Genomic DNA, 12461 nt, shown 5'->3' on the forward strand with positions numbered 1-12461 from the left:
TGCCACTTGTCTGTTGTGTGACCTTGGGCAAGTCACTAAAGTTCTCTGTGCCTCAGTTACCTCATCTTTAAAATAGGGATTAACACTGAGGCCCATGAAGTACATGAACTGTGTCCAACCTGATTATCTTTTGTTTATCCCAGCACTTAGTACATTGCCTGGCACATAGTAAGCACTTAACAAATACCATACAAAAATTTAAAAAGCTGTCAGATCCACTAACGACGCCAGGTCTCCCAAACTCTCAGGGTCATTTTACTCAAGTAGGAGCAATCAGAAATCCAAAATTATAAGTTTTTCATGCGTAGATTTGCTTCTCCTTTTATTTTTTTAACAATATTTTTCACATTTTTCTGACAATAAAAACATTCAGAATTTCACATTGCACTTTTCTGAACTAGAGTATCCTAAAATACTTTACAACAAGGATTTTTAGATACGCGGGGTTCCGTGACCAAGGAGACTAGTACCCAACCTAGAATCATGTTCTATATCGGTCTCAAATTTGTAGAGTGTACACTTATCTATTGATTCTCCTCTTAATTTGCTGTACTTTAAAAAAACATTTTAGTGAATTCTCTATTTCAGTTTCATTCAGTGATAGGGAAACACAGAACCAATCATTTCCACTAGGTGGCAGACCTAGACTATGAAAGACATTAAATTCTCTTGTAGAAGGGGGCCTCGTAACGATCAGGTCTTTTTTCACTCTATCTGGTTTTCCTTCTAAAACTGAGTTCATTTCACCTTCATGCCACTTTCCCTATAGTGATTTTTCCTACTCCTTAGAACAAGGAAAGTCTTTATTGCACAGACAAAAGAAAATGATGTTAGGAGACTGAGCCAAGGTCAGAACCCTGCTTTCTAGCCAGATGCCTGGACCAAAACATCACAGTACCCTTTTTCAAAAAAGAACCCAAAAAACGAGATGGCAAATGGTCAGTTATGTTCTTGTGGTTTTGAGAATGTTGCGAGGAAAATGTGGCATCCAGGAAAACATTAAACTGTGAATTCTCCCTTATTCGAAGGCTGATTATTCAGTTTGTGGATTATTCAGATCTGATGCTTCTTCCCCTCTGTTTGCCCTACGTTTTTTGGGCTCTGGGCCATTTCAGAGTTTATTGTTACCACCAAGAAATGGGCAGGAGCAGGGAGATCCCATGCTGTTTTGGGGAGGTAAGTTTGCTATTGTAAGATTTAGAAATTGTTCTCCTTGTCTTCCAGTGTAATCTAAGTTTGCCTATGTCTGTACTACTGAGAAGTAAAGGGACCTTAGTTACTGAGGCTCATCACAGACTCTTTCTCTGGGGGAAGAATTGTACATTCCCAGGTTTGTCTGCTTCTCAACTATCTTGGTGGCCATTTTGTTCTATTCAACACCCCACTTCCCTGTCTGTGTTCCTGGAAGGCAGGAAGCCACTAGTGAGTCAGTAAAGGCTTTGAGATCAACCTTCAGGGTGTGGCAAGGAATGATATGAATAGTCCCTTCCCTTCCTCCTCCCTTAACATCTCTTTTCTCTTTTCTCCCTTCCTCACTGCTCTGGGGCCAAGAGGATCTCTATTACAGTTGCTCCAGTTTCATTTAGTTGCTTTGGGGTTTTTCACAAGGAAGCTTGAGGTCTTATTTCCTTTCTCAGGAACCTGCCTTTCTGGACTCCCCTCCTTCTTTGAGTAGTGAAAGGACAAGACATATCAGTGTGTTGGTTACAGGGAAAATTCCCCTCCAGAGTTGGATTATCCCAGAAATCATCTGGCATTTTTCCCGTGGTCTGTGAGATAAACTCCCATGCTTTTCCAACGGGAGAGTGGGGAAGAACAGTGTCTAGCACCCACCCCTAATCCCAGCTCCTAAAGATATCAGGTAGGATGCTACCAATTCCCAGAAACCTTAGCTACCTCCCTGACCTCTTTTCACACAGGTTTGCAAGGCCACCTGCCTACAGTCTCCCTATCTCCCTACTAACCCCCAAAGTTCTCATACCAATTTAGAGCCAGGTGAGATTAGATGTGGGGCTGACCACCTGGCCCAGTCCTGCAACCACTTAAGCCCTGTGCATCCAAGGGAAAGAGCAATTGAGAATACTTTCAGTATCTTGGATATTACCCGTGCATTTCAGCCAGTAGACGAGAATTTAAAAAATGGGGAGAGGGAAAGAGTTCTCCACATATTTCTTTTAAAGTCCATAGGTTGGCAGTATACCAGCTGTATTATGTCACTTTGAGACAAAGATTGCTTTCTTGACTCTGTGAGGTGCCAGGAATGGCCTGGTATTCCTTTGACTGATCACAATCGTGTCTTTTTCCTTTAAAGTGGTGTGCAGTTTTAGATACCAGCCCAGATTATCATCACTACCATTCTGGGCCTTGCTTTTCTCCAGATGTGAGAAGACAGTAGATCTGTGGAATTTGTGGGACAGTTAATGAGGTTTGGGAGTGAAAGGAGGAGAGGGCGACATTTGTTTTGTCCAGGATCATTGCTGTTTCAGGGCCAGGTCCACCGGACTCAGTTGCTTGGCAGGCAAATGTTTATTACTCCCAAGGAAAAGAGGCTTCTGAACTTCCTTTCACTGGCCTATTGGGCTATGTCTCCTCAAAGATTTCACTGCTGGAAGACAGACAGGGATTATCCAGCTCCTTTGGACTTCCCTGTTCATCAGCCTGGGTCAGCATGTCTTTAATTTTCTTCTTTCCCCTCAAAGGCTTCTTAGATGATGCTGTGAACATGAAAAGAGCCGCAGAAGTTAGCTTCATGCCCAAAGATCTTTCAGCTAGCAACATTGCATGCCAGAATTTTTATTATAACATCACTAATTATTACTTCATGGATCACTGATACAATAAGATACATTGGTAGAAATGGCCAACATCCCTTTTATCAGAAATGCTTAAAATACTTGAGCGAGTAGACTAGATCAAATCTGGGATTCCTTCAGTGTAGCTGTTATGAGCCCCCGACTGGTATTAGTGCTTTCTCCACCGTTCAAAAGCACGTTCTGTACAGTTGGATACAGCCTGGTACAGTAGAGTCAATAGTTGATTCCAAATTAGCTCATTGATTAAGTAACTTAGCTGAATTGTTTTTCAATCAATATTACATATTGAGTGTTTACTGTATGTAGAGCACTGTACTAAGCACTTGGCAAAATACAACAGAATTTGTAAACACATTCCAGCCTATAACGCCTGTTGAAAACACAAGTCACGATGCCTCATCGGCCAAACAATTCTTTTAATTGGGAAATTATTTTTCTAACTGTTTCTTGAACGCCCACTGGGTGTTCATGACATAGAATAAAGCAAAGGCTCCACTGAGTAACAAGGAAGTGTGGTTTTTCCAGGGTAGCTTGTTGTTAGGGTGATGTCGGAGGAAGAGAGGCTAGGATTTGCCTCACCTGGAGAATTTCCCGAGGAGGGACATCAAGCATACCTCAAGCATCTGATGCCTAGTATGTCTGTTAGACAGTCAGTCAGTCAACAAGTATTTACTGAATATCCATAAACTAACTCTTCAGCATGTCAGTTTGTCATGCGATGATGAAAGTGATATTAGTTAATTCTTGCTTATCTACAATAGCAGGAGGGAAAAGAGGCACAGATTGTACTTAATTTCAGGTATTATGAAACTGAGGTGATAAGCTGGGCCTCAGCTGCCCCGTGAGGGGGGATGACTGATTTGGATGATGGAGGGAGGTAAGGGGGTAGGGAGGTGGCCTCCCTCCCTTAGGAGAGTCTCTGCAGAGCCCATGGCATGGCGTTGGTATGGGAACAGGTGAGGAGGAGGGCCAAACTTGGTACTGGCGAGAGCTTAGGCAGCCTGCTAATTCATTTGTGGCAAACAGAGAGTGACTGTACCATTACCTTGGACACCTCTCTAATTTGGGGATTCTGAGATCCCTGCCTTCAGTAGTGGTTTGGAGGCCAAGTAGCTGGGTTGCAGAGCTGCAGCCTTTTTATCTTCTCAGTGTGCTGCAGTTAGCACATTTCCCCCAATCCATCACATAACTCTGAATCACTGAGGCTAATCTAGACAAGAGGATTTTCAGAGAGTTCCTATTCTCACTTGGTTGATTTTACTGGATGTGGGTTTTCGTGAACTAACTGCTCAAGTATTGGTTGTGCTGGATAATTGAAAAAGTTTACAAGTAGTGGGCAGTTGTGGGCAGAGAAGCAGTGTAGCTCAGTGGACAGAGCACGGGCTTGGGAGTCAGAAGTCATGGGTTTGAATCCCTGCTCTGCCACTTGGCAGCTATGTGACTATGGGCAAGTCACTTAACTTCTCTGTGCCTCAGTTACCTCATCTGTAAAGTGGAGATGAAGATTGTGAGCCTTACGTGGGACAACCTGATTACCCTGTATCTACCCCAGTGCTTAGAACAGTGCTCTGCACATAGTAAGCACTTAACAAATACCAACATTATTATTATTATTGTGGGCAGTTACTTGGGTGGAAGGACCCTCCAACAAGTTTTAGCAAGTTGTTGAAGGCAGAACACGTAAGATAATTGGTGTCCACAATACCTATCAATACAGTGTTAGAGCATTTATTGTTTAAAGGACCTTTCATATCTTTTCCACACACATTTCCACCACTTGCAGTTAGACTGCTCAATTTTCTATGGACATTTCACCTATGCAGTCCAGATAGATTTTTACTGTTGGTGAAAACCTTGGTGAGCTTGATAAAATCAAGTCGGGGATTGATGCAGCCCCCAAGTGGAATTTTGCCCACCCTGGTCTGAATCATCTGACTCACTTTTCTGGTTAGCAAGCTCCAGGGCATGATTTCTAGGGACTCTCTGCTTATTAATTGAGAAAATCCCAGTTTTAGGTTGCTGTTTGCCAGTCTAAGAGGGCAGAGCTGCAGCAGCAGGAGTGGTGCCTGGACCAGGAGCCAAAGATAAGGTGGCCCAGTGGAGCTTGAGGGAGGAGAGTGAGGAGGACTGGGGAGAGACTTAGCAATGGGGATCCTCTCCCAGCCCCTTCTGCTAAAAGGGATCATCTCTCCCAGACTCCCTGTTGTTTCTTTCCAAAGCTCTCCTAAACTGATTCCCTTCCTGTCCTCCGTGCTGCTTGCTGGAGTAGCAGGAGGAATATTGAGTGTTTAGAAGCTCCTAATACATGCAGGAGTTCATGATAACCAATAAACCTCCTCCCTGTGTTATTAGAGGTCATACTCGGGGGTCTCTTTGCCCATACTGGCAGTGGAGAAGTGGCTGTGACTGATAATCTGTCCTCCAGCCTTCCCTCACACTTTCTGCACAATCGGCAATGTGGCCACAATTGTTCAGTGAGGCAGAGTGGACTAACGGTAATTTTGCCACCCCAAAGCCACCTGTGCTGCTGAGAAGAGTACATCTCCCAACATCCCAGCACATCCACTTCTGACCTCATCCTCCTCAGGGCCATCCTCAAGGGTGTAAAATTTGAACTCTGAAAGTTTGGACCAGGTTGGGGGAGATGGAGGGCCCCTGAGTGTTTGTTATCCTTCCCCGCAAATTTTTCACCCAAGGCCATGTCTTTGTTGTTCTCTGTCCTTGCAGGGAGGGCACAGAAACGAGGTTTTCCCACTGAGGCAATATCGACCACCTGACAGGGCTATTGCCTTTGCCCTGGTCTTATCAAGGACAATTTTTTGCTTATTCACCGGTAGGAAATACCTGTACAACTCATGCTATTGTTCAGTAGTTGAGCGTGCACAGCCAGTCTTAAAAATAAACAGCGGTGGCAAAAAGCTCTTTTTAAATGTCAATATCCTTATTGTTGAGAATTTGGCCTCTTCTGTCAATCAGCTTTTCTTAGCTTGCCTGGATAAACACTGAAGGACTCACATTTATTAGCTTAGGTGTTAAAAGTGCCCTTTTAGGCAGCCAGTTGCCAAGCCAATATGGCTATCCATTTGCAGAAGGCTCCATGGCTTTGAGATACACAAGTTTCCAATGTACAATGTTCCGTGTCTTATCACAGGGAACCCAAAGCTCAACAGTATCACCCTTGACAAACATTTGAGCAGCATGAAATTCATTGTGGGAACAAATACACCGAGAGTGAGTAGAGGAAGACATTTTTACTCCTTTATAGCTTTCCTGCCTTTAAATTGAAGTTGAGATGTTAATCCATCAAACCCACGGTGGTGGGGTGGGATGGTGGGGGCACCATAAGGATTTCAGACCAGAGGCAGTGACTGCATAAGAGCTACGACATCCAGTATCGGGCATTTTCTTGTCTTTTCTGCTAACACATCAATCGCCCCCTGGTGCCATCTCTCTAGCAATTATAGTGGTTTTAGCCACAGGTTTGATTTAGCACACAAATGACATTCTAAAAATTGCCAGGGGCAAGCTCAGATAAGCCAGAGGGAAAGAGAAAACACTGGCGATGTCCAGTGTTTTCCCTTGTTAGCCACTAATACTCCTTTAAGGCCTGACCCGCCATCATACCTTTCATCCAGGGATCCTGCCCCCTTTTCCTTTTCTTTTGCAAACCTTGAATCTTATCCTTCACACAGAAGTATTTGAGGTCTTCTACCTGTACATCTTGAAGGATTCCAGGGTTGTAATTGGGAGCCACCTAAACAGATGAAAGACATTTGTCAAGACTCAAGGCAGCGTATCTTCCGGTTCCAAGCCATTTCCTTCAGGGTTTCTCTAACCGCATAAACACATCCAAGGTCAAAGACAAAAGGAAAACTTACCTCACTGTCTGAAGTGTCAGGCTCATCAGACTCTCTTTTCACAGACTCAGCATCGTCATTCTCTACAGGACAAAGTAGAGAAACAGATAATAATTGAGGTATTAAATTTTAATGTGGAGCAAGCACTGTACTAAGTGTTGGGTAGATACTAGTTAATCGGATCAGACTTAGTCCCTGTCCCACATGGAATTTACACTAAGAAGGAGGGAGAACAGGTAATATAATAATAATAATAACAGTGGTATTTATTAAACACTATGTGTCAAACACTAAGTGCTGAGTTAGAGGCAAGATAATCAGGTCAGATACAGTCTTTGTCCCACATGAGGCTCACAGTCTGTGGAGGGAGGACAGATATTGAATTCCAATTTTACAGATAAGGAAACTGAGACACAGAAAAGTTAAGTGGCTTGCCCAAAGTCACACATTGGGCAAAGTGGCAGAGCCCAGATTAGGGCCCATGTTTTAGGACTCCCAGGGCTCTCTGCTTTCCACTGACCCCATACTGCTTCTCAAGATTAAGTATGGAAGCAGGATGGAAATGGGATGATAGTCATGGGGCATCTGTAACCACTGGGGAATATTACTGAGGGAGGATGTGAAGTCTTCATAGCTCAAGAACTAAAAAAAAAAAATAGCCAACTATCTTCTTTGGATTGCTTAGACTTTATCTGTACGGAAGGAGAGGACCAGAGCAGTTGATGACTTGAAGTTCCTGACAACTTTGGAAGCTAGTCAGTGTAGCGTGGAAAAAGCATGGGTATGGGAATCAGGACACCTGGGTTCTCATCCTCACTCTGCTTCTGGCCTGCCTTATAACCATGGATAAATCCCTTGACCCCTCTGGGCTTCTTTTTCCTTATATGTATAAAGGGGAAAGGATACCTGATCTTTCTCTGTCTTAGACTGTGAGCTCCTTGTGGATCGGGGACTGTATTCGATCTATCATATTTATCTCAGGGTTTAGCACAGTGTTTAATATATAACATATATAATCCAAGTTACTGCTGATACCCCACAATGCTAGAGTGCTTAAAAGTGACTTTTATGTTTGAAAGGGAGAGGAGGGAAGAAGAAATTCCAAGCCCAGCTAAGCACAGATCTAATCAGAAAGGTTCAGATAGGTAAGAGAGGATTTAATTTTTAAGGGACAGAATGAGACAGGTAATTACTGGTTAGTGGGGACAGCTCCCTATCGAGGATGCCACCCTCTACTTGGAACTGCCAAGTACAATTCCATAATGCTTTCTCCCTCTATTTTTCACCTTTGGGGAGTCTGTATATGTCTTCCCATTTTTCAAAACTGAGTAAAGGAACTAAAGTTCAAGATTGAAGATTTATCCAGGGGAATCTGGAGCTGGGATTAGAACCCGGATTGGCAGTGTGGCCTAGTGAATACAGCATGGACCTGGGAGTCAGAAGGGGCTAATAATAATAATGGTATTTGTTAAGTGCTTTCTATGTGTCAAGTACTGTTCTAACACTGAGGTAGATAGAAGCTAATCAGGTTGGACAAGTCCCTGTCCCACATGGGGTTTATATACTTAATCCCCATTTTACAGATGAGGTAAATGAGGTACAGAGAAGTTAAGTGACTTGCCCAAGGTCACAGAGAAGACAAGTTACCTCATTTGTAAAATAGGGATTAAGACTGTGAGCCCCTGGGGGCCAGAGACTGTGTCCAACCTGACAACCTTATATCTACCCCAGGGTTTAGTACAATGCCGGCATATAGTAAGTGCTTAACAAATACTATTTAAAAAAAACACAAACAAAAAAGCCATCTGAGCTACCAAATTGCCACCAAACCCCACCTGAAGCACTTTTGTCAGTCCAACCCTATAGGTCTCTCAAGCATGCTGTTAGACTAATAGTAATAATTATGGTATTTGTCTTAACAAAGCACTTACTATGTGCCAAATGCTTGTCTAAGCACTGGGGTAGATACGAAATGATCAGGTTGTCCCATGTGGGACTCACAGTCTTCATCCCCATTTTACAGATGAGGTAACTGAGGCACAGAGAAGTTAAGTGGCTTGCCCAAGGTTACACAGCAGACAAGTAGCAGAGTCGGGATTAGAACCCACATCCTCTGACTCCCAAGCCCGTGCTCTTTCCAATAAGCCACTATGCTTCAAATAACCAATACTATAATTATAATCATAACAAATAACTAGATAAATGACAAATCTGTGTCTATCGGGAATGATAGTGGAACCTCTTGTCTCTATTTCCTTTGGGATCTATGGCAGATAGTAAGCACTTAACCAATACCATCATTATTATTATAGGAGTTATGGGAGCCTGTGTTTTGCTGTATCAGGGCCTGATCTCTTTTCTTCAAGCTGGTTGCATCAGGGTGAAATTGTCCTATTTTATAAAAGGCTCTGTTCATGACTGCTCCTAGCAGAGGGAGCTGAGGAGCAGCTCTGGGCGCTCAACTGCGTAGCCGCAGCTGCTGCAGCAGTGAGATTAAACCAGCTGTCTGTGGCCTGCAGGGTTAGACGCTTAACTCACTGGGCCATCTGGGCTCGGACCTGTAAGAAGTCCCACTCACCGGTTCCTTCATTTACTATGAAATGTGATCCAGGAGAAGCAGAGATGGTTTCTTTGGCCTAAGAGACTGACTTCAATTTAAAGTGGTTGCATCACAGGGATGGAACTAGTGAGTGGATAAGTTTTGCTTCCCTGTGCTCTTGATATGGGTCCATTTAAGCCTGAATTTCTCAACTGCTTCCAATTTCTCCTGGGGGGAGGGCCAATTTCTGGGGTTGGGGGAGCACTTGGGATCTGGTCCAACCCTGGCAGGTCCCAGTGACCCGTGGAGAGACTTGACACAGTTTCTCTAAGCATCTTGTTGCCATTGTTGGAGAATGAATACTGGACTGGATGGGCCACAGATCTGACCCATCAATATCATTGCTTATGATTATAAGTCCCAGACCCCTCTGGACCCCGATTAATGGTTTCATGTGTCTGGAGGATCAGTTCAATCCAGAACCTCCAAGGGCCCACATGGGAGCCTGGTATCCTGCTCTTCCTTGAAATCCCTGGGTCCAGAATGGTCAGACTGGTTTGGTTCATCTGAGTCCACTGCAGTGAGAGCAAACTACCAGAGGACAACCTAGGCTAGACCATATCCACCCCAGAAGGGAGAAGGGTATTCTTTTCTGTCTCCTTGTGAAGGAAATGGTGGCCATGTGGGCCTTATTCCCCTTTCTCATTCAGGCAACGATAGTGATGAGGGTAGGAAAAATGTAAACCCCAGTTCCCAGGTGGAGGTTATTTTTTGCCCCAATCAAGTTTGTACCTGCTGCTTTTAAAGCGCCCCATTCCTTCTTAGTCAAGGGAACTGCCACCTCTATCTTAAACCCTTTTATGACAGTAATCCTCCCCAAGTGTTTCCTTCAAATTGGTTAAAGATTGCCAGCCGGTGGCAAGTAATATCTTTCTGAAATTAAAACCAGTATCAGCATTTTATTTTCCCACATCAAACTGGAGCCAATATAGAGGTTGAGCAGAAGAGTTGGGGTATTTTCATTAGTGCAAAATTCCAGTTTCACTCCAGTTAGTCATCTGTCCCATGCAAGGTGATTAGATTTCCACATAAAACTGTGAAACTGAAGCTGTAGGGTTGGGGATTGGTAGGAGAGGTACCCATTACTTCCTTCTCTTTCCATCTACTCCCAACCCATCCTGGGCTTCTTGGTACTACCAGCAGCTCCTGGCTGTGTGACCCAACTTTTTTCATGAACCTAGGACTGTGGGGATTTGGCCTTCACTCCTGCATGCTGCCCGCAGGAAGGAGGAGGGAGAGGGGAGAGGTAGAACCCTGCATGAATTTGAGTCAGTCCATGATTCCAGTCTTATTAGCTCCTGTGGGTTGGGTTGGGTCGGGCCAGGCCTAAACCCCCTCTTACCCTCCCTGCATCCTTGATAAAGGTCTACTGGGAAGCTAGAAAGGGTTGGGGGGGGGGGGGGAGGAGGGGAGAAGAGCACTGTCTAGAGCATTGCAGTTGGAGTACTGTCACATATGAAGTGAAGGGTCAGTGAAGCCCATGGGTTTTCTCTGCCTATGAGTAGCAAAGCCTCCACATGTGAAGACTGCACTCTCCTGTCCAGCCAAAGGCCTGGGCCTCAATGATGGAAACCACACATTAGTTTATCCTGAGGACTTTTCTCGAGACATGGAAGCAACTCAACAAAAACAAGGACCATTATAGTAAAACTAGGGTATCTCGTCATTCCACAGATCCAGGACTTTCCAGTTCAAGCCAAATCCGTGGTCTAATTGCAGGGAAAATGGCTAGAGATCATGGCAGTATGAGTAATAGAATTGTATTGGAGGAAGAAAAGAGAGGCAGATGATCCTTACTGGGTCCAGGAGGGAAGCTGAGGGAGAAGGGTTTTCTCATAGGCCACGGGGCAAGATGCAAGGCTAGAGGTTAGGTACTCCACATTTGCCCGCTTCAGAGTCAGAGACCAAGGATTATTGTATTAGTCCTCATTCTGCAGTATGCTGGTTTTTCTTAAAGCTGCTTCCTGTTGAGCAATTTATTTTATTTTTCCTAGAGATAGCCCATGCTCCTGGTGAGCAGAAATCCCATATGGTGAAGGATGAGGTCAGAGGAGTTCCAAAGATAGAAAGAGAGCAAAAAGTCCTACACTGTCAGAAGAAATAAACTGTGTTCTCCTACCCAACCAAATACCCTGATTTGCATCATCATCATCATCACGATTTATCTATTCGTTACCTGGTTGAGTGTCTGTTTCTTGTTTCTGAGTTCGGAGAGACAATCTCAGTCTTATTCCTGGTTCATTTTCAGCCTCTCCTGAAGCTAGTTTATTAGGGTGATGTTCTTGGGGTGAAGCTGTCTGATCCTATAAGATAACATAAGGCAAGATTGAGCATAACCTAAGCCAGTGGGTATGTGTGCCTTCTGAACTCACCATTCAGAATTAGAAGTCGAGAAAGCCTCACTTCAAATTCCACAGAACCACAGCAGTGAAACCCTGAACACTAAACTGGTTGGGACCTAGGAATCTGTGCTTAGCAGGGTAGTCTTGTAATAATTAGAGATGGGTCTAGGTTACTTGAAGGAGTCTCTGTCAATTTTGGTTTTCAATGAGATTGAATATTCTGGGGAATAGTGCAAGACTTTTTGGGTCTTTGATGGCAGGCATGTCCCTGATTTATTGTCCAGTAGGTAAGCTAGAAATCAAATTCTAATTAAAGTAAAATCAGAACCAAGTTTTAAGTGGCACTCCTCCCCCCAATTATTTGGATACATTGAAGAAATTCAGAGGTCTTTAGAAGGGCTAAAATTGTCATTTAGCTCTAAACTGTGGATGGTGGGGGTAAAAAGGAGGCTAACCAGCTGTTCTCCATCTCCACAGAGATCAAGACAAGAAGATATGGTTGTTAATTGCAAGGAGAGGAACTACCAGACTGTGAAGGGGCTGATTCATTGGTAGGGTAAGTATTGGGGAGACTGTGGGACCTTCTTCCTTGGGGATCTTTAGGAGTAGCCCAGAACCATCAGACTTGGGAGTTCCTCATGGAGGCAGAGTAGATTATATTTTTTAAGGCTCTGCTAGCACTATGACTCTATGTTCTTTCTCTTCTTGTAAAACTACTCTTGCATAAGTGTATTTATTTAATGCTGATATTTATTTAATGCTGAATCATGTATTATTCTTACTATGTAATGTGCTATCAGGCCCAAGCCATGTGCTAGGCACCTTAGGGAACCCTATCAGTATCCTGTTC

The 12461-nt window shown here is 43.9% G+C and overlaps 1 protein-coding gene across 1 annotated transcript in view; it reads right to left on the bottom strand.

Annotated features, from left to right (window-relative positions):
* Positions 1-322: 322 nt before the first annotated feature.
* RBBP8NL (RBBP8 N-terminal like) overlaps positions 323-12461 on the bottom strand; it is a 31794-nt gene continuing 19655 nt past the window's right edge. The window contains exons 10-13 of the mRNA XM_039912890.1: positions 11446-11572; positions 6692-6753; positions 6438-6567; positions 323-2714 (exon numbers count right to left, since the gene is read on the bottom strand). Coding sequence (XP_039768824.1) covers positions 2581-2714; positions 6438-6567; positions 6692-6753; positions 11446-11572 — 453 coding nt within the window. The 3' untranslated portion in view covers positions 323-2580. The remainder of the gene's footprint in view (positions 2715-6437; positions 6568-6691; positions 6754-11445; positions 11573-12461) is intronic.

This window comes from Ornithorhynchus anatinus, chromosome 8, assembly GCF_004115215.2.
Source record: "Ornithorhynchus anatinus isolate Pmale09 chromosome 8, mOrnAna1.pri.v4, whole genome shotgun sequence".
NCBI classification, from domain to species: Eukaryota; Metazoa; Chordata; class Mammalia; order Monotremata; family Ornithorhynchidae; genus Ornithorhynchus; species Ornithorhynchus anatinus.